This window comes from Notamacropus eugenii, chromosome 1, assembly GCF_028372415.1.
Source record: "Notamacropus eugenii isolate mMacEug1 chromosome 1, mMacEug1.pri_v2, whole genome shotgun sequence".
Taxonomy (NCBI): domain Eukaryota; kingdom Metazoa; phylum Chordata; class Mammalia; order Diprotodontia; family Macropodidae; genus Notamacropus; species Notamacropus eugenii.
The window spans coordinates 549,036,325-549,062,705 of record NC_092872.1 but is presented as its reverse complement, the minus strand read 5'-3'; the positions used below and the strand labels follow the sequence as shown (position 1 = coordinate 549,062,705).

General features: G+C 37.3%; 1 protein-coding gene and 1 pseudogene across 4 annotated transcripts in view; one reads left to right on the top strand and one right to left on the bottom strand.

The window, feature by feature from the left end:
• Positions 1-26,381, top strand: part of TAF1B (TATA-box binding protein associated factor, RNA polymerase I subunit B) — a 109,279-nt gene that overhangs the window by 16,623 nt on the left and 66,275 nt on the right. Inside the window, exons 3-6 of one of the 4 annotated variants that reach the window (XM_072634243.1) lie at positions 8,273-8,363; positions 12,524-12,621; positions 13,851-13,946; positions 24,126-24,276. In XM_072634243.1, coding sequence (XP_072490344.1) covers positions 8,273-8,363; positions 12,524-12,621; positions 13,851-13,946; positions 24,126-24,276 — 436 coding nt within the window. Of the gene's footprint in view, positions 1-8,272; positions 8,364-12,523; positions 12,622-13,850; positions 13,947-24,125; positions 24,277-24,967; positions 25,093-26,381 lie in introns of those variants that run through there. The other 3 variants (XM_072634244.1, XM_072634245.1, XM_072634246.1) reach the window with 3 other exon arrangements.
• On the bottom strand, positions 11,422-11,935 carry LOC140520352 (peptidyl-prolyl cis-trans isomerase FKBP1A pseudogene; annotated as a pseudogene).

The following is a 26,381-nucleotide window of genomic DNA, read 5'->3' as shown; positions in this document are numbered from 1 at the left end:
CAGATTTATGGAGAAGGGAAGAATTTTTTACTAAAGAAGAGATAGAAAGCATTATGAAATGCAAAATGGATAATTTTGATTACATTAAACTGAGAAGTTTTTGCACAACCAAACCCAATGGAACCAAAATCCGGAGGGATGTAGTAAATTGGGAAAGAATTTTTACAACTAAGCTCGGGGATAAAGGCCTCATTTCTAGAATATATAAAGAACTGACTCAAATGTATAATCATACAAGTCATTCCCCAATTGATAAATGGTCAAAGGACATGAACAGGCAATTTTTGGAAGAAGAAATTAAAGATATCTATAATCATATGAAAAAATGCTCTAAATCACTGTTGATTAGAGAGATGCAAATCAAAACAACTCTGAGGTACCACATCACACCTATAAGATTAGCAAACATGACAGAACAAGAAAATGATAAATGCTGGAGAGGATGCGGGAGAGTTGGAACACTAATTCATTGTTGGTGGAGCTGGGAGCTCATCCAACCATTCTGGAGAGCAATTTGGAACTATGCCCAAAGGGCTACAAAAATGTGCATACCCTTTGACCCAGCAATATCGCTACTAGGACTGTATCCCCAAGAGATCATAAAAATGGGAAAGGGTCCCACATGTACAAAAATATTTATAGCAGCACTCTTTGTAGTTGCCAAAAACTGGAAGTCAAGGGGATGTCCATCAATTGGGGAATGGCTGAATAAATTATGGTATATGAATGTAATGGAGTACCATTGTGCCATAAGAAATGATGAACAAGAAGACTTCAGAGAGGCCTGGAAGGACTTATATGACCTGATGCTGAGTGAAAGGAGCAGAACCAGGAGAACTTTATGCACAGCAACGACCACAGTGTGTGAGAGTTTTTTCTGGTAGACTTGGAATTTTGTAATAACGCAAGAACTTCTTAAAAAAAAAAAAAAACCCCAATGGTGGTTCTGTAAGGCAAAATGCCTTCCACACTCAGAGAAAGAAATATGGAATTCATTCACAGAATGTAGCAGATCATGTTTGTGTATGTGTATGTTTTTGTGTATCATGTTTTGATTTGTTATATGATTTCTTCCATTTATTTTAGTCTGACTACATAGCATGACTATAGTGAAAATGTACTCAATAGGAAAGTATATGTAGAACCTATACAGAACTGTATGCAGTCATGGGGAGGGAGGGGGGTAGTGGGGGGTAGGTGTGGGGGGGATAAAATCTCAATTGTATGGCAGTGATTGTTAAACATTAAAAAATAATTTAAAAAAAAAAAGAAAATAAACATCGTTAAGCAAAATGAATCCACACTCTAGCCATGTCCAAAAATGAATGTCTCAGGACCTCATGTTCATGGTAACATGTTTCATCATAGATCCTCTAGAGTCATGTTTCATCATTGCATTGGTTGTAGTTCTTGTCTTTCAAAATTATTTTTCTTTTCTATGTTATTATTTAATAAATTTTTTTCTTGGTTCTTCTTCACTTTTCCTCAGCTCATACTATCCGGTATTCTCTGAAATCATCTCTTTTGTCATTTTTGATGACTTAGAATATTCCATTACATTCATATGCCACAGTTTGTTTAGCCATTTTCCAGCTGCTTAAGAGGCAATTTAAGGCACATCTTTAGTTTCTAGATGTTTTCCTTTCTTTTTCTTTTCCCTCTTTGTATCCCTCCTTCAGGATCAGGAGGATGGTTTGCTCATGACTTTTCCTTTCTGATGTTATACTCCTATCTGATATATATCCTTTCTAATATTATGGTCCTTATTAATCATTTGCTGCCCCATTTCTTTCCTTGATGAGTTTGATGTATTTCTACATCAAATTGTATGTGTGTGTTTGTGTGTGTGTGTGTATGTTCCACCCTTCTCTGTCTGTTTCAGATAAGGAGAGGTTTATATGATGCCTATTACTGCCCTTCTTTCATGTTTATATATTCTTTTTCTACTACACTTGATTTTGAGAAATAATGAATTCTACCCCCTTTTTCCTCTGTTATCTACCACCTTCTCTTTCCCTTTTAAAATCCCCTGAACAACATCCCCAGAACTTGAGTATCCAGAATTTCTGTTTTTTCTTCTTCCCCTATTCAAATGTTAGTCCTGATCATCTTGCAGCTTTCTTTTAATTACACAGATTTACTTTTGCCAGGTTTTTCTCTTGAGTTTCTATTTCAAAGCTCCTACTTACTTTGACCTTTTCATCAAAAGTACTTGAAAATCCTCTTGCTTAAAATTGGATTATATCCACTTTTGCAGGGTAAGTAATTTTTGGTTGCAATCTTAGAATTGTATTCCAAGGCCTCTTCTGGGAACCACTCAGGTCTTGTGTGGTCCTGATTGTAGTTTTTTGGTAGTTGAACTTCTTTGTGGATCTTCACAGTACTCTTTTCTTTGATATAGAATTTCTGATTTTTGGTTATGATTTTCTGGGGACTTCCCCTTTTAGGGTTCCTTTCAGGAGATGATTATTGGATTATATGTCTTTGCCTTCTGAGTCTAACAGATCTGGACAATTTTCATTTATAATTTCTTAAAATATTAGTGTCCAGGCATTTTTAATCACGTGGCACCATTGATTCCTAAATTCTCTCTCTTTGGCTTGTTATAAAGGTCAGTTGCTTTTTCTATCAGATACCTTAATCTGTTTTTTCTATCTCTTGGTTTGGTCCTAGTATTTCTTGCCATCTTATGGAATCATTGATTTCTGTTTGGTCTATTCTGATTTTCAGAGAGTCTGTTTCTTGGGTGAGATTTACTATTTTCTCTTTTAAGTACTTACTCTTTTTTTTTAGGTGTGTAGGGTATATTCAGCGAGGACCAGTACCTTTGTGACGGCTGCCAGGCCCTTTTCTGGGCTCTTTCCACCTTTGGTGTCCACCTGTTCCAACTAACTCTCACCTATGGCTCCAAGAAGCTGCAGCAAGCGCAGCAACCACATCCCAGTAAACCATTTTGGCAGATGGGCCAAACCAGGTTGAGGGTAACCAAGGGTTCTCAAACCCATTGGTGAGTTACGGGGATGTCTGCCCCAAGCATGTGAAGACTTCCTCTGGTGGAATGGGTGGATGAGAATAATTTGTTCCAACGGCCATGAAGGCAGATGAAGCAGGCAATGTGGAGTGTTTAGAGCTTGGTTAGACACTGAAGACTCCAAGGTCGTCCACTGCATCCTGAGCCATCGCCAGCTGTCTTGACTCTGTCCTGCCACTGGACTATGATGATTCTGGAGGAGAGAGTGAGGCCAATGACTTTGTGCAACTCTGCCTTACTTAAATCTAATTTATGGATGAATCAAAAGATATCATTTCATTATTATACCTCAAAGTCCTGTGGTGACAGGCAAGTGATGAAACAGCAGGTGTGGATACACTGGGAGCTGTAGTCACAAGCCTGCACACAAGAGGCCCAGGCCGTAGGGTCGTTTCTCACTGGAAGCAGCAGTGGGACTCGGCAGTGGGTCTGAGCAGCCTTTTAAGGATTGCACTGGCCACCTCCTGGTGTGAAGAAGGGGGCTAGGAAGGGTACCCTAAACATTGTCTGCTTACCCAACCCTGGCCTGATTATGCAACAGGCAAGGAATCTCACTGTGCAGTTGAAACAAAAAAATGTACAAAATGTATGAAACATCTGCAAAGATGATTCCACTCACCATCAGCACATGGAACATGCACATGCTAATGGACAACGCAAAATCCAGCAGACCCGAAAGAACTGCTCTTGTTGCAAGAGAACTCAACAGATTATCACATCCAAATAGGAGCCCTGAATGAAATAAGGTTGGCAAATGAAGGCCAGCTTACTAAAGTTGGAACTGGATACACATTTTTCTGGAGTGACTGCAGTGAAGCTGGCATGGGTTTTGCAATCAAAACTAGTGTAATCAGCCTGCCAAAAGGAATGAATGACAGACTCATGACAGTGCAATTGCCACTCACAGGAAAGCGCCATGCCACCAACATCAGTGCCTGTGCTCCCACCGTGACAAACTATGATGAAGTCAAAGAAAAATTTTATGAAGACCTAGAGACCCTTATGGTCAGTGTGCCAGAAGAGGACAAGCTTATAATTCTGGGCGACTTCAGTGCTAGAGTAGGTTCAGACTACCAGGCTTGGCAGGGAGTCCTAGGGAGGAATGGAGTTGGAAACAACAACAGCAGTGGTCATTTACTGCTGAAGACTTGTGCATTGCATGACCTTCTCATCACCAATACTGTCTTCCGTTTACCTCAATGTAATAAAACTTCACGGATGCACCCTTGCAGCAAACACTGGCATCTAATAGACTAGTGCTTGTAAGAAGAAGAGAAAGACAAGATGTGAGAGTAACAAAGGCAATGTGTGGTGCAGAGTGCTGGACTGATTATAGACTTATCCTTTCAAGCTAAATATTTGCATTCATCTAAAGCACCACTCCCAAGGCAAAATGACTACCAGAAGAATTACTGTCAACAAATTAGAACTCTTCTCTGAGCTTGAACAGTTTGCTGCTGACTTGGATGGAAAGGTGAGCCAACACAGAGTTGGCAGCAGTGGAGCAGAAAAGGAGTGGACAGCTTTCAGAGATTTGGTGTACAGCACTGCATTTGCTCACCTGGGTCAGAACACTCGAAACGCCAAGACTGGTTTGATGAAAATGATGGGGAAATTCAGAAGCTGCTAAATGAAAAATGAGAACTCCACAGGATTTACCAGCAGGATAGTTCATTCACCTCTTAGAAGGCAGCATTTAATTCCATCAGAAGCAAAGTACAAGCAAAGCTTAGAGAGATGCAGGATTCCTGGCTTAGTAAGAAAACAGATGAAATTCAGTTTTATGCTGATAGTAACAATCCAAAGCACTTTTATAATTCCCTGAAAGCTATTTATGGACCAAAAACCTGTGGTGCATCAGAACTACTCAGTGCAGATGGAGCCACATTGATTACTGATAAGGGCATGATCCTAGAGAGATGGACTGAACACTTCCATAGTGTTCTCAATAGACCATCATCAATCAATGCTGAGCCCATTGACTGTTTACCTCAGGTTGAAGTCAATCCCTCCTTAGCTGAACTTCCAACTGAAGAAGAGATTTTGAGGGCCATTAGGCTCCTTTCATATGGCAAAGCATCTGGTGCTGATTGTATTCCAGCTGAGATTTACAAAGTAGGGGGACCATTTTTCGTATAAAAGCTGACTGAAATTTTACAGGTTATATGGCAAGAGGAGGTTATCCCCCAGGAGTTCAAGGATGCCTCCATTGTCATCTCTGTAAGGGTAAAGGGAATAGATTGTCCTGTGACAATCATAGGGGAATCTCTCTCTTAGTCATTGCTGGCAGAATTCTTGCTAGAGTCCTCCTTAATAGGCTGATCCTTCACCTGGAAGATGGGCATATACCTGAGAGCCAGTGTGTCTTCAGAAAGGGCCGAGGAACAGTCGATACTGTGTTTGTTGCCCAACAACTAGGAGAAATGCCAGGAGAAGAATAGAGGTCTGTACACAACGTTTGTAGATCTGACCAAGGCCTTTGACACTGTTAGTCATGAGGACTCATGGAAAATTATGTCAAAATTTGGTTGCCTGGAGAAGTTCATCAATATTGTACATCAATTTCATGATGGCATGTTTACCCAGGTTCTGGATAATAGACAATACTCTCGTGCCTTCTCAGTCACCAGTGGAATGAAACAGAGCTGTGTGCTTGCTCCCGTGCTTTTTAGTATGATGTTTTCAGCCATGTTGACGAATGCTTTCAGTGAGGATAAACATGGCATCAAGGTCAACTACTGTACTGATGGCAAGTTCTTCAATTTCAAAAGACTACAAGCCAAGACTAAAGTGGAGGGAGGGTTGGTGCATGATTTTCTGTTTGCAGATGATTGCAGCCTCTGAAGCTGAGATGTGACAAAGTATGGATCAATTCTCTGCTGCCTGGGCTAATTTTGGCCTAATAATTAACACCAAGAAAACACAGGTGCTCCATCAGCCACCACCACATCATCAATATGTGGAACCATCAATTACAACAAATGGAGAAGTTTTGAATGCTGTGGATAAGTTTACTTACCTTTGTAGTGTACTTTCCAGGGATGTACACATTGACAATGAGGTTGATGCACACGTTGCCAGCTCGGTGTTTGGGAGGCTCTGAGGAAAAGTTTAGGAGAGAAGAGGTATTAAACTGACTGCCAAACTGAAGGTCTACAGAGCCATTGTGCTGACCTCATTGTTCTATGCTTGTTAAAGATGGACAGTCTACCAGCGCCATGCCAAGAAACTGAATCATTTCCATTTGAACTATCTTAGGAAGATTCTGAGGATCACCTGGCAGGATAAGGTACCAGACACTGAAGTCTTTGCTTGAGGTGAACTGCCAGTATTCAAACTATGCCTCAGAGAGTGCAACTCCAATGGGCTGGTCACGTTGTTCGAATGCAAAATGTACATTTGCCAAAAAGACTATTTTATGCAGAACTTGCATGGGACAGGCGATCACATCGTGGCCAGAAGAAACGATACAAAGGCACTCTCAAAGTCTCTCTCAAGAACCTTAAATTTGACTGTGCAACATGGGAGACACTGGCACAGGATGCTCAGCATGGCGTGCCCATATCAGAAAGGGTGCTGCGCTCTTTGAGCAAAGCAGAATTGAGACAGCAGAAAGTAAACGCAGGATGTGCAAATTTGGGATGTCCGCCCCAAATATTCACACAGACTATCTGTGCCCAACCTGTGGTAGAGCATTCCGAACTTGTATTGGTCTGATCAGTCACAGTTGGACACACTGAAATTTCCCTTTATCATGGTGATGTCATTTTGGTCCTCTTTGAAGGTGAAGGACAACAACCATTGACTTACTCTCTTTTAAATTCTTTTTTTCTAGGGCTTTCATTTTGCTTTTTATCTTTTACTAATTTTTTTTCTAAGTATTCATGTAGTCTTTGAAGTATCCATTTTTTCCCCCTTTAAGACAGCTTACTGTTTGCAGTGCATTAGATTTGCAATGATTTTTGTTATTGGTTGGCATCTATTATATAAAATACTTGTTCAAGCAAATCAGATCTTTGCTCAAAGGTCAGGCTCAGTCCGCTGCTGTATTTTTGGGTAGAGTAGTAGGCCTTGTTTGGTTTCATTCTGGACCCTCTGGGTTCTTGTAATGTCTTGAGTTGATCCCTCTCTCCAGTAGATCTTTGAATTTCAGAGTACTGTTTCTTCAGGGCCATATCTGGTGTTTCAGGACAGAGTGTTAGGGACTTCAGAGCCCCTGGACCTTGTTTGCCTTGGTCTGAGCCCTCAGTCACTATGCTGAGCATCACTTTGCTAGTTATTCCAGGCTCCTACTCTTAGATCTTTCTGCCCCTGGAGTTTTGTAGGCTACATGTATTCCATTTTGGGTCCTACTGAAGCTTATTTTGCTTGAAAGCCTCCTTTCCTATTGCACTTTGGATTCTGGTTGACTTTTTATGCAGTTCTGCCCTGGAAGCTGTCAGTTACTGTATTTCCCCATTGGATTTCTTTATCTTTCAAGGTTTTACTGGAATAGAGGTGGGGTTCAAGCAGTTATCTTGGCAGGAACTGCTTCTGGATGTGGATGTGGCATATCTGGGTGTCCTCTCATGTCCTCTCATGCCACCATCTCTCCACATTCTTCAGCTGAATTTGCAAGAGCAAATCCTCTCCCAGTCTATGGAATTCTGCAAGTAACAAAACCTCCCACCTTAGCCTATACCTTCATTAGCAATGACTATTTTTATTAATTTTAATTATTTATTAGCTTACTCTTTAAGTTTCTCCTGCAAGCACCTAGTTTACTTGATGATGAAAGCTCAATGGAGGAAGTCATTTACTAGATCTTGCAGGTATCCTAGGAACATTTTTATCATCGGTATCAAGTTCCCTAAACATTCATCACACTAACCCCGCATGCAGCTTGGAAGTTTTCTTCTTATCCCACTATATATACTCCAAAAAACGTTAGCTATAGGAAACCATGGTCTTTTTGACCATTTGTTTTCACCCAGGGCTACTGTTCTTCCATAACAACCTTCTCACACTTAAAAAAAATGAATTTAATTATAAAGACATTGTAAAAACAACTTCTGCTGGCTCCAACATGTATCAAGCTGGTCCTAACCCGGACCTGTTTAGATATTCAGGCTCTCCATCATTTGCCATTTGTTTGGGTGATAGGGTGAAATGTCCTAATGAACAGTCTGACAAAATCATATATTCTTATAAGGTTAAATATCAGTTTCCATTTTTTTAATGGTCTGTATCTACTTTTCTCAGAGGTGCAAGGAGGTTGAAAATGTTGTGGACTTTACACCTAACACAAAGGTCCAAGCCATCAACAGAGGACTTAAAAAAAAAAGGAAACATGGTATGTATACTCTTGATATACTCATCAGCACTCTTTATAAACATATGTGTCTATGTATATATATATATTTATGTACACACACACACACACACACACACACACACACACACACACACACACACACACACCAAGTCATCTTTTTAGTTTTCATTTAGAGGTGTATGCGGTATGCAAGAGAACTTGCACCTCTGGTGTGAGGACTTCTGGAGCCCTTTTCAGGGCTGCTCATCCACCTTTGGTGTTCATCTGGCTCTCTCATCTCTGGTTACAAGAGCATTTGCAGTGACCTCACCCTGGTAAACCATCTTGGCAGATGAGCTAAACTAGATTGAAGGTAATAGATAGGTCTCAGATCCATCAGTGAGTAAGGGAGATGTCTACCCCAAGCATGTGAAGAGTTCCTCCTGGCAGAATAGGCATATGAGAACAGTTTGTTCCAGCTACCATGAAGATGGCCAAAGCAGGCAGTGTGGAGTGCCGAGAGCTTGGTCAGATATCAAAGATGCCAAGGTCTGTCCACTGCATGCTCAACCATCCTTTGTCGTCTTGACTCTTGTCTTGCCACTGGATTTCCAATGAGATAGAGACAGAGAGAGAGAACTTTGTGCAACTCTGCCTCGTTTAAATCCACTTCTCGAACAAGGAAAGAAATTAGGCTTGATGTCATTGGTCCTTTTGGAAAGCAAGGGCAAACAACAGTTTTCACTTAACTACATTTCTAGGACAATGGTTTAAATACCAGATTCTTTCTACAATTTCATTAGTATTGTGAACCCCTTAGGTGAAGAAACTTCCTTCTTGGCAACATATAGTCTTTGAAAAGTTGCATAGGGCACTGAGAATTTAAGTGACTTACCCCCTAGTCACACAACTCATATATGTTTAGATGTGGAAATTTAACTGAGGTCTTCCTGGCTCTGAGGCTATTTCTCTATCCGCTATGTCATATTTTAACAACAACAGTAATAAGCATTTATATAATATTTTAAGGTTTGCAAAATGCTTTACAAATATTATCTCATTTTGTCCACAATAACCCTAGGAGGTAGGTGCTACCATTACTATCTTCATTTTATGAATGAGGAAATTGAGGTAGACAGAGGTGAAATGACTCACCCAGGATTATACAGCTAGTAAGTATCTGAGGCTGGATTTGAATTCAGGTCTTCCTGAATCCAGCTCCAGTGCTGCCTTTAGTTTTTATATCACAATCATTTCTGTACATATTTCCCTCATAATATCATCAATCAAAAAAATATTAAGCAGAAACAGCCAATACAAAACTAGTGTTTGACAGTATAATTTTTTTCTTCCCTTATACTCACCTGACTTCTCTGTTTGGAAGGGAGAGATAAATTTCATTGTGTTTTGTGAGACAATTTTGGTTTATTGAGCTACTCTTTTCATTTACATCATTGTAGTTATTTTGTGTTGTGCTCGTGGTTCTTATTTTACTGTGTCACTTCATACAAGTACTTCCACTTTTTGTTGAATTCCTTGTTTCTGTCATGTCTTATTGCTACACAGTAATATTTAATTACACTTGTATACTCAGTTTATTTACTCATTTTCCAAATTCAGCATCCACTTTGTTTTTAGTTCTTGGTTACCACAAAAACAACTGTTGTCAATATTTTGATATATTGTATAAGAAAGAATTTTTTAACAATGCTATCTGAAAAATAAATGAGTTCCTTTACAAAGTTAGTGAGTTAACAATTTCTGGTATTGTTCAGTCAGAGAGTGGATGACTACTTGTCAGGAATATTCTAGAGAGGATATATACCATGGGTAGAGTAAAGATTAAATAGTATCTATGCTATCTCTGTGAATTTGGATATAAGAGAATATATGTATTTTATTTTGTGTGAGTAGAGTAGTAATTATAGCTTTATTAAAATTTCATTAATTTAGATATTGTAAATTATTCATAATGCAAATTAATACTCTAAATATGAGATTTTAGAGAGATATTTACAATATTTAGGAGAACACACTCTTAAGATAGTATAACATGAATGTTGGATGTGGGAGTCCAGAAGCCATAGGCTCAAATTTTGCATCTGACACTTTTAAACTTTTTATTCCAACTTGATCTCACTGAGCTTCAATCTTCTCGTTTGTAAAATGGAAATAATAATACCTAAAGAAATCTATCTCACAGGGTTCTTAGGAGGCTTAAACTAAATCGTGTATTTTAAGTACTTTGCAAACTTTAAAATGTTCTATAAATGTCAGTTATTATCCAAGAAACACCCATACCAGTCAAATTATTCATATCTACTTATTAGAGCCGAACATCTACCAGATGACAGTTTTATTAGTCAAACTAAGAATCCATGTGTTTACGCTTATATGCTTTTTTAAAAGTTCGTTAGTTCAATTCAGCAAATATTTATTAAAAATACCTACTATCTATAGTACTTTTCCACAGTTAGTCTGTTAGTGAATTTTTAATGGTAGTATTTTGAGCTTCATTATCCACATTGTGAAATTAAGGAATTCATGTTTTTCCACTAAAGACCTTCTCTCATGACTGCTGTCATGCACATAATCCTTTTTTTTCTCAAAGGCTATGTCATTGGTTCATAAGCTATAGTGGGTCTGGTTTTATCAAACTGAAGGATTTCAAGTGATGGGCCCAAGTCTTTTGCCTGAGGACCAACCTGGTTTAATTCTGAATCTGATCCCCCCTTTTGCCATAGATGGATCACTTTTTCAGTTTCAAAAATTCTCTAAGACCATTTAGTAAGTTATGAAAAGAGTTGCAATCTGCATTGGAGAGGTGGTGAAATTAAGATCCTTGATGTATTGAAGCATCAATGCTAATAAAAAGAGGTAATACTCATCTGTAGTAAATAAAAGGAACAAAGATTTTCTCTGTCCGAATAATTCCTATTCTAAGGTTAACCCATTTGTGTGCTGTTAATGCTTGATCATACACCTAATCGTAAATCTATACCCCAAAAACAAAAAGATGAATGACTTGACAAGTTGAGGTGTATAGTGTATAGTTTAGAGACAACACATGTACGAGAAGGAAGAGTTGGAAGCAAAGCCAAGTGATAACACATTCAATTGGAGTATATGTCTGTACAGTGAATGTAGTGGAATATCAGGGAAAAGCTCCATACAAATTCATGTGCATTCTTCTTCTTGAAGCAGAGACTCTGGATTCCTCCATGTGTCCAATTCAAGAAACAGGGAGCTAGGGGAAGAAACCATTCCTGTCATTCCAATTTTATAAGTTCCACATCAAAGATGAGAGTAGCATTTGGTGGAACGATGCCTGGGTGACCAGTGGAACCATAAGTATAGTCTGGAGAGATGGTCATTTTTGCTCTCTGGCCCACACTCATCTGGGCAACTCCTTCTTCCCATCCTTGAATCACTTCTTGCTTGCCCATCACAAACTTGAAGAGCATATTTCTGTCACAGGACGAATCAGACTTTTTTCCATCTTCAAGCATCCCTATGTAGAGCACCATGCAGGTCTGGCCACACTTGGGGAAGGTGCACCCGTCTCCGGGGGAGATGGTTTCCACCTGCACTCCCATCCTGGCCGGCCTGGAGTAGGTCAGGGGTTGCTGCTCCTCGGGGCATGGGCATGAGGCGAGGCGAGAAGGGAGCCTGACGGGTCTAATGGTGGACACGGCCTCACATGTGATTCTTGGCAGACAGAAGGACAGACTCCACACTGTTTTCTAATTCAACAGATAATTATCGAAATGGGTTGGGTGCTTTATATTAAATTTTTACATGACATTCATCCATTCAAGTATGAATTTTTCATTAACTTTAATTTTATGCAAAAAATAAAATTCTTTGTCTCTGGTGTATTTCATAATAGAATACAAAAAAATTACAGACCACTTTTAAGGAAAAAACATTTTCCTGTTGACACAGTATTAAAGCGATCATTATAAAACTGATTTTTAAAAGGTTAATTGCTATTTTGTATGCATACTTGATAGAAAGGAAGCAAATGTTGACTTGAAAGAATAAGACCTATATTCTGAGGTATGAAGGAAATAGGTTTGAAAAGAATGACCCACAATTTTTTTTAATTGTACAATAATAGTGGTAGAACTGCTTCTTTGACAAATGCTAACCATTAGGTTAAGAATATAAATAATTGAAATATGTTCTTTGCCATGTAGAGAAAGGCTGGGAGTGGTATGTCTGTGAAGGTTTTCAGTATATACTTTATCAACAAGCTGAGGCTCTGCTATCTTTAGGAGTGTGCTCCAAGTTAAAGGTAAGTGCAGTAGAATGGGTATGATAACTTATTGTTTCTGGGACAATAGTATTCAAAGTGGAACTAAAGATCTAGGACTACTGCAGAACTGTTTTTCTCGTCACTTGAATGCTCTTTCTAGCAAACTGTACTTTTTCCTTGGAGTGATATATAATATGCTTCACCTTTACTTAAATTTCATATTCTCTAATTTTCAGTATTTGGAGTAGTTACATTAACTTGTAGTCTTTCACTCAACAGGTATTCAATCTATATGCCTTGCACTACTTAGTGCTATGGGCCAAAAAAGGAATCTACAGTATTAGTGAGAGAATAAGTACACATGAAATGATAGTGAGTAAGATAGTATATAGTCAAGTATTTTAAAAGTGACTGCAAAAGAAATTAAGAAAGATCCGTATGGGCTGTAATGGTCAAGGAAAACTCTGTAGAGGAGCTTGCTAAAAAACAAACTTGTCTTTGATAATGATAAGCAAGGAGAAATCTCATCAAAGAATGTCTTGAACGTTTGTTGAGTAAATAGATACTAGTCTGTTCTTTTAATACATTTTATGGAAGTAAAATTTTAAAGGACTTTTATTTAAATCTTTGAACTACTAGAGACCTCCCTACATAACATAATTAATGTTATGTTGTTAGATCACAACAGAAGAAAAAAGTTTAGACAGAAGAACTAATTACCTTCAGATACTATAAACATAGTTTTTCTCTACTGCAGTGACGCTGTAGTAAAAGAATATTTTGCATAATTGCTGTGTATTTTCATTCTGACTGGCAGTGATGCAACATATTCTAGCGTGATTAATACATTTCGTTAGGGCTAGGATGACTCTGGAAGTAATTTCTTTATTTATAATTCACATGGGGACACATACCTCATGGTAAAATCAATTAATAATAGCCTGTAGTGTAGAGAGAGTGCTGAATTTAGATTCCAGTTAGACCTGGTTTCAGATCCTGCCTCAAACATTTAGCTGGATTAATCTGAGCAAGTTACTTCTTACTCCATTAACTCATCTTTTAAATGAAGGATTTGGACTCAGTGACCTTTATAGTTTCTTCCAGCTATAAATCTATAATCTTATAGTTTCTGAGTAATCAATATGTGCCTAGCACTGTTAATAACTTTTTTTGAAAAACAGAAGAGTATTATATAAGAATATGATATTGTCCTAATGTGGACATAAAAGCATATCTGTCATAAATTGAACTATTTTTTTTCTCTTTAGGATGAAGTATTACATAATTTTTGGAAGCGTTACCTTCAGAAAAGCAAACAGGCATACTGCAAGAAGCCAGTACATTCCAAAGATAATAAATCTGCAGTAAGTTACTAGTTCAAAAAACAAACCTGAGAATTAACTAGTTAGTTAACTAAGTAAAAGTTAAAAGTTGAAGGAAACACGGACAAGCAGGACAACTTTAAAAGTAATATGTTGAATTTACCTTTATTCATTGAATTTATTTTTTATTTCCACTCCTGAGATTAAAAAGAAATGTAAAACCCTTACAACATGTAATTATAGTCAGATAAAACAAATTGCTGTATTGGCCATGTCCAAAAATGCATTAGTCCATCTTATCCCTCTTATAAAATGAGTAGTAGCATTCTTCATTATCAGCACTCTGCAATCATAGTTGATCATTGCATTATTCAGAATTGTTAAGGCCCGAAAATGGTGAATAATCAATTTCTTGAGGTCCCATATATTCAAATTCATACTATCTAAAGTAATAATTATACAAAATGTGGTAATTTTTTCTACCCCTGTGGAAATATGAAGTGCAAATTTGAATAATGTGACTACTTCAGGGGATTCATTTTTCATAGGGACCTGGTTGCATGTTCAATTGATGTTCACTTCATTTCACATCATACCTAGCTCATCTCATGACTCTCGTGACTTCAGTCCCAGTGACCTCATTTTGGCAAGAATTCTACACCTACGGCTGCTTACTCCATTTAGTGGATTCTTCCTCAGAACCTCCATTTGACAAAATACCTTCACTAGATATGCTTACTTCAGATCTCACTCAGCCCATAAGACTCTGGACTATTTTTCCACTTACTTTTTCTACTCCATCTTAGATCTTGTCTTCCCCCTCATTTGAATACAAGCTCCTTGATGATTAGGACTGTCTTTCTGTTTGTTTTTGTGTTTCCAGCACTTAGCACAATGCCTAGCCCAGAGTAAGAATTTAATTTAATTTAATAAGTTCTTCTTATCTGTCTATCCATTCATCCATCCTGAAACTGTTTCTTTCTTTATATCTTACAGTATAACAGTATTCCATAACATTAATATGCCACAATTTGCTCAACCATCTCCCAGCTGATGGGCACCCTCTTAGTTTCTAATTCTTTGCCACTACAAAAAAGAGCTGCTCTTGAATATTTTTGCACATACAGGACCTTTTCCCAGTTCTTTGATCTGTCTGGTATATAGACCTAGTAATGGTATCACTTAATCAAAGGGTTTGTAGTTCAGTAACTTTTTGATCATAGTTCCAAGTTGCTTTCCAGAATGCTTGGACCAGTTCTGAGTTCCACCAACAGTATATAAATATGCCTATTTTCCCAAAACTCGTGCAACGTTTGTCATTTTGGGGGGGGAGGGGTCAGCTTTGCCAATCTGATGGGTGTGAAGTGGAATTTCAGAGTTCGTTTTGCATTTCTCTGATAGTGATTTGAACATTTTTTCATATGTCTTTAGATTGCTTAGGCTCCTTTCCTTAAGAATTGCCGCATCATATCTTTTGACCATTTATCACTTGGAGGAATGACTCTTAATTTTTATGCCTTGAATCAGTTCCTTATGTTTCTTGGAAATGACATGTTTATCAGAGAGCCTTGCTATAAAGATTTCCCCCTCCAATTAATTGTTTCCTTTTTAAACATAGCTTCATTGGGTTGGTTTGTGCAGAATTAAATTTATGTAATCAAATTGTTAATTTATCATCTTTGATCTGCTCTGTCACTTGTTTGGTGAACTCTTTCCCTATCTATAGATCTGAGAGGTAATTTTTTACCTGGTTCTAATTTGTCTACAGCTTGACTTTTATATCTGGAATCCATTTAGAGCTTATTTTAGCGTATAGTGTCTTGTGTTTATCTAAGCCTGGTTTCTACTGGATGGCTTTGTTAAATAAGTAGTGAATCCTTGCCTCGGTAGCTGGGGTCTTTCAATTTATCAAATACTAGGTTACTGGGTTTGTTTACTTCTATATATTGTTTACCCAATCTGGTTTTTGTTTTTTTTTTTTGTAACCTGCAACTTTGCCAAAGTTGTTTATTATTTCAAGTAGTTTTTTTACTTGAATGTCTGGGATTCTCTAAGTATATCATCATATCATCTGCAAAGAGTGATAACTTAGTTTCTCCTTTGCCTATTCTAATTCCTTCAATTTCTTTTTCTTCTCTTATTGCTCCAGCTAACATTTCTAGTACCATATTGAATAATAGTGGTAATAATGGACATCCTTTTTTCACCCCTGATCTTACTGGAAATGCATCTGGCTTATCTCCGTTGCATATAATGCTTGCTGAAGATTTTAAGTAGATATTGCTTATTATTTTATGGAAAGTTCCATTTATTCCTATGCTCTCCATTGTTTTTAATAGGAATGTGTGTTGTATTTTGTCAGAAACTTTTTCTGCCTCTGTTGAGATAATCATGTGGTTTCTGTTAGTTTTGTTGTTGATATGATCAATAATGCTAATAGTTTTCCTAATATTCAACCAGCCATGTATTCCTGGTATAAATTCTATCTGATCATAATATATTGTTCTCGTGATAAGTTGCTGTATTCTTTTTTGCTAAAATCTTATTTAAAATTTTTGCATATATATTCATTAGAGAAATTGGTCTGTGATTTTCTTTCTCTGTTTTGGCTCTTCCTGGTTTAGGTATCAAAACCCTATTTGTATCATAAAAAGAATTTGAGAGGACTCCTTCTTCCCCAGTTTTCCCAAATAATCTATATAGTATTAGAATTAACTGTTCTTTAAATGTTTGATAGAATTCACTTGTAAATCCATCTGACCCTGGAGATTTTTTTCCTAGGGAGTTCATTGATGACTTGTTCAGTTTCTTTTTCTGAGATGGATTATTTAAGTATCCAACTTCCTCTTTTGTTAATCTGGGTAATTTATATTTTTTAAAACTATCATCCATCTTATTTAGATTGTCAAATTTATGGGTATAAAGTTGGGCAAAGTAATTTCTAATTATTGTTTTAATTTCCTTCTCATTGGAGGTGAGTTCACCTTTTTCGTTTTTGATATTGGTAATTTGGTTTTCTTTTTTTTTTAATCAAATTGACCAAAGGTTTACCAATTTCATGTTTTTTTTTTCATAAAGTCAACTCTTAGTTTTATTTATTAGTTCAATAGTTTTCTTAATTTCAATTTTATTAATCTCTCCTTTGGTCTTCAGTATTTCTAATTTGGCATTTACTTGGAGATTTTTAATTTGTTCTTTTTCTAGCTTTTTCAGTTGCATGCCCAAATCATTGATCTCCTCTTTCTCTGTTTTATTCATGTAGGCTTTCAAAGATAAAAATCTTCCCCTAAGAACTGCTTTTGCAGTATCACATAAGATTTGGCAGGTTGTCTCATTGTCATTCTCTTGAATGAAGTTGTTGATTGTTTCTATGATTTGTTGTTTAACGCACTCCTTTTTTAGGATTAGATTATTTAGTTTCCAATTAATTTTTGATTTATCTTTCCATAGCCTTTTATTACATATAATTTTTATTGCATTATGATCTGAGAAGGATGCATTGACTATCTCTGCCTTTCTGCACTGAATTGTGAGGTTTTTATGCCCTAGTACATGGTCAGTTTTTGTATATGTGCCATGTAGTGCTGAGAAAAAGGTATATTCCTTTCTATCCCCATTCAGTTTTCTCCTGAGATCTATCATATCCACCTTATCCAGTGTTTTATTCACCTCCTTTACTTCTTTCTTGTTTATTTTAAGGTTAGATTTATCAAGTTCAGAGAGGGGGTGATTGAGGTCCCTCACTAGTGTAGTTTTGCGTCTGTTTCTTCCTTCCACTCCCCCAACCTCTCCTCTAAGAATTTGGATGCTCTACCACTTGGAACATATATGTTTGGTAATGATATTGCTTCATTGTCTATGATGCCTTTTAGCAGGATATACTTTTCTTCCTTATCTCTTTTGATTAGATCTATTTCTTCTTTTGCTTTGTCTGAGATTAGGATTGCTACCCCTGCTTTTCTTACATCAGCTGAAGCACAGTATGTTCTGCTCCAACCTTTTACTTTTACCTTGTGTGTATACCCCTGTTTCAAATGTGTTTCTTGTAAACAACATAATGTTGGATTTTGGTTTTTAATCCTTTCTGCTGTCCGTCTTCGTTTTATGGGAGAGTTCATCCCATTCACATTCACAGTTATGACCACTATCTATGTCTTTCCCTCCATCCTCTTTCCCACCATTAGTGTTTTTAGTTCTCCCTTCTCCTCCACAATAGAGTTTTAATTTTTGAGCACCAACTCTGGCAGTCTAACCTTCCTTCTTTCAGCCCCCCTCCCTTTTACTCCCCTTTACCCTTACTACTTCTTCCTTCTCTCTTAGCCTCCCCTCTCTTTTCTTTCCCCTCTCCCCTCCTAATGCCTATAGAGTTAGTTAGATTTATTTACTTAAGTTTGTTGTTCCCTCCTTAAACCAAATCAGTTGAGTTTATCTCTCAAACAATGCTCAGCTCCCTCCCCATTCCCTCTACTAGAATATAATTTTGTGCCTCTTCCTGCAATGTAGTTTACCATTCTCTGCCTCCTCCTTTTCACATCTCCTTTTACAGTCCCTTTGCACCCTTAAATCACATTTTAATTATCACATTTATTTTATACCCGTTCACTCTATCTATGTATATCCCTTTTATATTTCATAATATATATACAATTCTCAAAATTAACAAGTATCATCTTCCCTTATAGGGAAGTAAACAGTTTACCCATTTTGAGTGACATGTTTTACTTTTCCCCTGTTTACCTTTTTATGCTTCTCTTGAGATCTACTTTTGAAGATCGAATTTTCTATAAATTCTGGCCTTTTTATCTGCAAAGTCTGGAAATCCCTTGTTTCATTGAATGCCCATTTCTTTGCCTGAAATGTTATACTCAACTTTGTTGGGTAATTTATCCTTGGCTGTAGTCCCAGCTCCTTTGCCTTATGGAATATTGTATTCCAATTCCTTCAGTCTTTTAATGTAGGAGCTGCAAGGTCCTGTGTGATCCTGACTGTAGCTCCTTGATATTTGAATAGTTTCTTTCTGGCTGCCTGTAGTATTTTCTCCTTCACTTGATAGTTCTGGAATTTGGCAATGATATTTCTTGGTGGTTTTAGTTTGGGATCCCTTTTGGGAAGTGGATTCTTTTGATGACTACTTTGCCCTCTGGATCTAGGACTTCTGGGCAGTTTTCCTTGATGAATTCTTGGAAGATGTTGTCCAGGCTCTTTTTTTTCATCATGGCTTTCTGGTAGGCCAATAATTCTTAGATTTTCTCTCCTAGATCTATTTTCCAGGTCAGTTGTTTTTCCAATTAGATATTTTACATTTTCTTCTATCTTTTCATTCTTTAGATTGTGTTTGACTGATTCTTGATGTCTCATAGAGTCATTAGCTTCTACTTGCCCAATTCTAACTTTTATCAAATTGTTTTCTTCAGTTAACTTTTGCTTCTCCTTTTCCATCTGTCCAATTATTCCTTTTAAGGAATTATTTTCTCTAGTTAGTTTTTGTACTTCCTTTTCCATTTGTCCAGTTTTCCCAGTTAAGTTTTGTGCTTCCTTTTCCATTTGTCCTTTCCTTTTTAAAGAGCTGTTCTCTTCAGTGAATTCTTTTTTCATACTTTTAAAATCATTGGCCAGTTTTTCTTCTGTTTCCTTTTTCAGCTCTTCCAAGAGTGTTCTTTGTGCATGTGACCAGTTCATAGTCCCTTCTGAAGTTTGAGGTGGGAGTACAGTCTCAATACCGATCTCTTTGGTATTCATGTTTTGGTCCTTGCCCCACAGAAAGATTCTATGGTCTTTTCCTTCCTGCTTTGCTTCTTACTCATGATGATAACGATGCTTTGTGTATTGTGACCTCTGGTTCTTTCAGCTAGAATCTAAAGAACCTGGTGCTGAGCTGGCTTTTGTGAGAAGCAAAGGCCAAGTGAAGTGTGTGCGTGTGTGTGTGTGTGTGTGTGTGTGTGTGTGTGTGTGTGTGTGTGTGTGTCTACCTTGTTAAGTGTTGGGGAGGGGTGGCCCGGCTGGGACAGGTCTCCTCAGCTGAGCTAGAGCAAAGAAAAGCTAAGCAGTTGGTGATCCTTGCTTCCCTACTGTCTTCCCATTTCCCTGGAGTGCTGAAGCACGACTGCGATCCTGGTGTTGCTGGTTACGAGGCTCTACCCCCTGGAGTTCGGCATCTCCTCCTGGTTCACCAAGGTGGTACTGTCTTAGACAGCTCCAGTCTTTCACCACAGCCAGAGAAATGCTCCTTAGTGATTTTCTTAGCCTCATGTCCTATGAGACTGTTTGCTCTTTCTGCTGATCCCACTGACTGAGGATTTTTCAGGGGAAATATTTTATGCTTCTTTCAAGGTCAACAAGGGGATGGGGAGAGAGCATTTTGCACATCACTCTGCCATTTTGGCTCCGGGAAGTTCAAGTAGGTGATTTACAGACATTTAATCTGTGGGCTGATAGTCTCAGGAGCAGCCGCTGCAGATACTTGGGGCTCTGTGACTCTCACTTGCTCAATTCCGCTGGACTCCCGTCCTGGGCTTTGCTGCTTGGGCAGAGACACCCTTCACTGAGCGCTGTGTGTTCCTCCACCCCCACGCAATTACCCAATCTGTTTTGTACACTGTCCAGTGGTGAAATTTCTATTTTTTTTTAAGTTGGTACCAAATAGTTTGAATGATTATTCCTTTTAGTATAGTTTGGGATTTCACACTGTTAGACCCCCTTCCTTTCCAGTCTTTTCATTATTGCCTTTGAGATTCCTGGCTTTTTTGATCCACCAAATGAATTTCATTACTTTTCCCCCAACTCTACAAAGTAGTCCTTTGGCAGTTTGGTCTAGCACTAAATTAGTTTAAGTAGCACTGCCATTTTTATTGTCTCAGCCTACCCATGAGCAATTAATATTTCTCTAGTTATTTAAGTCTTTCTCTGTAAATAATGTTTTATAGTTTTATTGCTATAGTTTTTACATATCTCTTGGTAGGTAGATTCCTAAGTATTTTATACATTCTATAATTATTTTAAATGGTATTTTTCTTTCTCTTGTTACTGAGTTTCATTGGTAATATAGAAATACTTATGACATATGTAGATTTATTTTAAATTTTGCCATTTCTCTGAGAGTATTGTTTCAGTTTATTTTTAGTTGATTTTCTAGGCTTCCTTATACCTTTATATCATCTACAAAAAGTGATAATTTTGTTTCTTTTTTGTCTATGCCTATTCCTTCAGTTTCATTTTCTTGTCTTATTGCTATTCCTAGCATTTCTAGTGCTATCAAATAAAAGTAGCGGCAGTGGACATTTTATTTTATCTTGGATCTTATTGGAAAAGACTCTGTTATATCCATTTTACATATACTGTTAACTGCTCTTAGTATTAGATTTAGAGAATCCACCCCAAATGCTCACATGGATTATTTGTGCGTGACCCATGGTAGAACATTCTCAGCTTGTATTGGTCTTATCAGCCACAGTTAGACACAACTAAAACTTGACTCTAGCATGGTGATGTCATTAGTGTCCTCTTCAAGAATGAAACACAGCCAGCCAACCAACCAACCAGTAATATTGGCTGCTCTTAATATCAGATAAATTCTACTTAGTACGTAAAGGAAAGATTAATTTATTCTTATATTTTTAGTGTTTGAACAGAAGTAGATGTTGTATTTTGTCAAAAGCTTTTTCTGTGTCAGTTGATACAATCATATCATTTAAAAATTTTTGTTATAATATTGTCAGTTATTTTTATAGTTTTCCTATTATTAAACCAACCCTGCATTTTTGATATAAAACCAACCTAATGGTAGTGTATAATCTTTTTGATATGTTACTGTAGCTTCTTTGCTAATATTTTATTTATAATTTTTTTCTTCAAGTTCATTAGGGATATTAGTTGATAGTTTGCAACTGACACTTAGAGGTGTGGCACTGAGAGGGAATACAAAGCTATTGGAGACCATCTTGTGAAAATAATCGAGTCTGATGGAATTCATGTTTTATGTCAGGGTTTCAGTATCTCTGTCTGGGATATTATCTTCTGTAAAGCAACTTACTTTGGAAACTATGCTACAGCCAAATGTAGGCTTGTAGATCCTAAGAACATTCGTGTTATAGATTGAATGATTATATACTCAATGACTCCTATTACAGTTGTGGTTGGTCTTCTGATATAGTAAAGCACTGAATGATGAAGTAGTCTGGGAACAAAGGGGCTGGTATCACTTAAACTAGGCCGATTAATTGCTGCAGGAAGACTGTTAAAGACAAAGGTGGAAAAGCATTTTTCAAGAGTACCTAATCCTGTGTTTTTTTTTTTAAGAGAAATGTTTGATCTTTTGTGCTTGTCCTGTATGATAGATTGAAGAAAATAGAATCTGTATGTCTTATCTAAAAGTGGAAACAGTAAATATGGATAATGTAGAATACTTAACCATACTTAACATTTGTAACCATTATCCTTCAAGAAATAACTGTTGTCTTTTTAACTAGGCCAGATTACATTTATAGAGGATCCAGGTTAAAACTTTTAGAAAAGGAGACTCATTTGTTGTGATCCATTATACATATGATAGAATTGATGATCCTTGATATTGGCTTTAATGATTTTGCGAAAGTAATAGTTGCTGTGGGTCCAAGGATTCAGATCAGCATAGACCATCTAGTTTAAATACTTTTGTATAGGATCATAAATTTATGTTTAAGTATTTATTTAAAACAAAGAAATATATCTACCATTTGCATTTAAATATGCATATATATGTATATATACACGCACACATATACACATAAAAAAGCATATATATGTATATATGTATATCTGTGTGAGTATGGGTATGTGTACATACCCACATACTATTTTGTGCAGCTCAATATTTTTGGTAGTCACGATCTGTATTGATCATTCTACAATAAAACAATACGCAGAACAGTCTAGAACAGTCTAAAAATAAGTGCAAGGTTTTTTTTTAGGGGGAAGGATGTTGGGTACTGAGGAGAGACTAGTAACAGGATCTGCCAGAGGTTAGTTGCCTGTGGCTTCTTTGTGCATGCTAGAGATACTGTTGGACTAAGGATAAGAAATCCTCTACCTTGTAAATCAAGTTGTTTTCTAATCTATCCTCCAAATACTTGCCAAAATGATTTTCCTAAATCTTAGCCTTGACCGTGTTCCATTCCTACTCATTAAATTCCAGTGACTCCCAGTTGCCTCTGGGATCAAATATAAAGTATTATTTGGCATTTAAAGCTCTTCACAACCTGGCCCTTTCCAGCTTTTCCAGCCTTCTTACTCATTACGTTTCTTGTTCCCCACTCAAAATGCTCCATCTTTATGCCTTTGCATTGCCTTTCTCCTATGTCTGTATTGCTCTCCCTCTTTAAGTCTGTCTTGTAGGATATAGGCAGCTACATGTCAAAATGGATAGAGCACTAGGCCTGGAGTCAGGAAGATTTGAGTTCAAATGTGACTTCAGATACTTCCTAATTGAGTGACCCTAGCTAAGTCACTTAACTAACTTCAGTCTTCCTCATTTTCCTTAACTGTAAAACAGGGATCATAGTAGCACCAGTCCCAGGGTCATTGTCAAGATCAAATGAGATAAAATTTGTAAAGCTTGTAGCTCAGTGTTTGGCACATAATAGGTTCTTAACAAATCTTCCCCTGAACACACTCTGGCTTCCTTTAAGAATCAGTCAAGTGTTGCCTTCTATAAAAGGTCTTTTCTGTTATCCAGTTGTGAGGGCCTTTTCTTCTGAGGTTACCTTCCATCTATTTTTTATGTATGTATATACCTTGTATTTATGTGTACACATTGTTTTCCTCATTAGGAAGAAAGCCAGGACTGGTTTTTAAATTTTTCTTTGTATCCCCAGAGTTTCATATATGCCTGGCATATAGGCACTTAGTTATTATTGATGCATCGAGTTGAAGGTCATTTGAGCACCTTCAAGCTTGCCTAATGACATTATAGGGACTTAGAATGCTTGTTTATAGTGATCTGTACACAGTAGGCACTCAATATTTGCCATCTTAATGAGTATTAATGAATAGTCATGTCCTCTGTCCTCAAGGAATTAATGATCCTTGTTATCTTTAGTTTGAAAAGAGTGTATGGTGGTTGTATTTCCAAATGATTATATTTTGTGCTTTTGTACAAAAGACATGAATCATTTGAAGTTTGTAGTAGTTGTTCTTCGCTGTTTTCCAGGCAGTAATTATTTTTTTTGTTTTTAATTTTGAAAATAGGTATCTGACAGCTATCTGAGTTGTTCAGGCTTGGATAGTGAGCCTGAGCCGCTTAGTATCCTTAGCTGCCCTTCCTCAGAAGGTGAAGCAGAATCTCAATCTGATGTCACTGGTACCCTGATTCTTCCCAACATCAAAACTACACGGTGTGGTAAGTGAAAATTCAAACCATATAGAATCATAGAATTTTAGAACTGGAAGGGATCAGTGAAGTCATCTTGTCCAGCCCCTCAATTTTATATATCAGATATCTGAGGTCTAAGTAGGTTTCTTGCCAAGGTCACATGGCAAGACTTAGATTCCTAATTCTCAGTCCAGTGTTCACTCTATTTTGCCACAATATTTTGTAACTACTACATTATTTATTTGTTTAAAATTGGTATATGTTGGCAGAAGATATGCTCTATGGTTTGGGAATGAGGAAGAACCATAAGACTTCTAATGGTAGTCTTAATTCTCATTGTGATTATAGCATATTAAACAGGTACAGGGTTTTAGGAGCTATGCTAAAGAGGCAAGAGAGTTTTCATGTCTTAAGAACTATAATAACTGGGTGGTCCAATTGATAGAGCACTGGCCCTGGAGTCAGGAAGACTTGAGTTCAAATCCAGTCTTAGCCATTTACTATGTCACTCTGGCCAAGTACTTAATCTCAGCTGTAAAGTGGAGTGAATAACAGCATCTACCTTCCAGGGTGGTTGTGAAGATCAAATAAGATGATATTTGTAAAGCATTTAGCACAGTGCCTGGTATATAATTGTTGTTGTGTTTGTCCTTTGTTCTTGAAGAGGACCATGACCTCAAGATGATGACATGACTTGCAGTTGACTGATTTGCGTGAGGGAGGGCTGTGCAAGGTCACCAGCCTCACTTTCTTCTCTTGAGCCATCTGGGTCCAGTGGTCTGATATTCATCAGGATGGCTGGAGATGGCCCAGGATGCAGTGGGAGACCCTGGCCCTTTCTGGGTAAGGTCTTATCGCATTCTCACTTTGAGTGAGATACACCCATTCAGTGAATAATAGACTTTTTAAGTAGTTGCTCAAGGGATAGCCCCTGGTACATAATAAACATTTAATAAAAGCTTATTCACTCTTCTTTCATAGGAGATCAACTGAGGCCAGGAGGTAGATCTGTGTTCTTTTTAGACTAAATTACTCTGCTGAGTAATTCACTTTAATTCAACAAATATTTCTTTTTTTTTTTCTATTGGGAATCAGTTTTTTCTACTTAATTTTATTTTTTCAATTACATATATAGTTTTCAGCATTCACTTTTATAAGATTTTGAGTTTCCAGATTTTTTTTCTCCCCCTCTCTCCTCCGCCTTCCCCAAGATCAAAGGGTATGCACAATTTTATAGCTTTTTGGGCGTAGTTCCAAATTGGTCTCTGGAATGGTTAGATCACCAGTTCCACCAACAATGCATTAGTGTCAGTTTTCCCACATCTTCAGTATTGATCATTTTCCTTTTTTGTCATATTAACCAACCTGATAGATATGAAGTGGTACGTCAGAGTTGTTTTAATTTGCATTTCTCGAATCAATAGTGATTTAGTGAAAATTCAAACCATATAGAATATGGTTTTTAATATGACTGTAGATAGCTTCACTTGCTTCATCTGAAAATTACCTGTTCATGTCCTTTGACCATTTATCAGTTAGGCAATGACTTATATTCTTATAAATTTAACTCAGTTCTATGAATATTTAAGAATTGAGGCCTTTATCAGAGACACTGGCTGTAAAAATTACAACAAATGTTTCTTAAGCATCTGCCTTGTTATAGGCACTGGGATATGAAGGTGTCCTTGTGCTCAAGCTTGTAAGAAGTTAGATGACTTACCCAAGATCACAAAACTTGTCTCTCAGAGGTAGGACTTGAACTCAGGCCTTCTTGATACCTCTAGTTCAGTCCACTGTGCAAAGGCTACCTCTGCCTGAACATATAGTAGGTGCTAAATAAATGCTTATTTAGTGATTGATTTAGCTGGAACGTAGAGAATGTGAAAAGGATTAGTATAAAATAAGCATAGAAAGATAGGTGGAAGCCTGGAGCAATTGAAGTACCAGATTGAGGGATTTGTATTTTATCCTAGAAGCAGTAAGAAGCTACTGAAGGTTTTTGAGTGTGGTACTGACAGAGTCTTTTTCTTTGTAATATTGGAGAAGAAGGAGGCTGGAAGCAGTGAGACAAATTAGGAAGCTGTTATAGTATTTGAGGCTAGAGTTCTAGAGCTAATGAGGTTCAGAAGCAG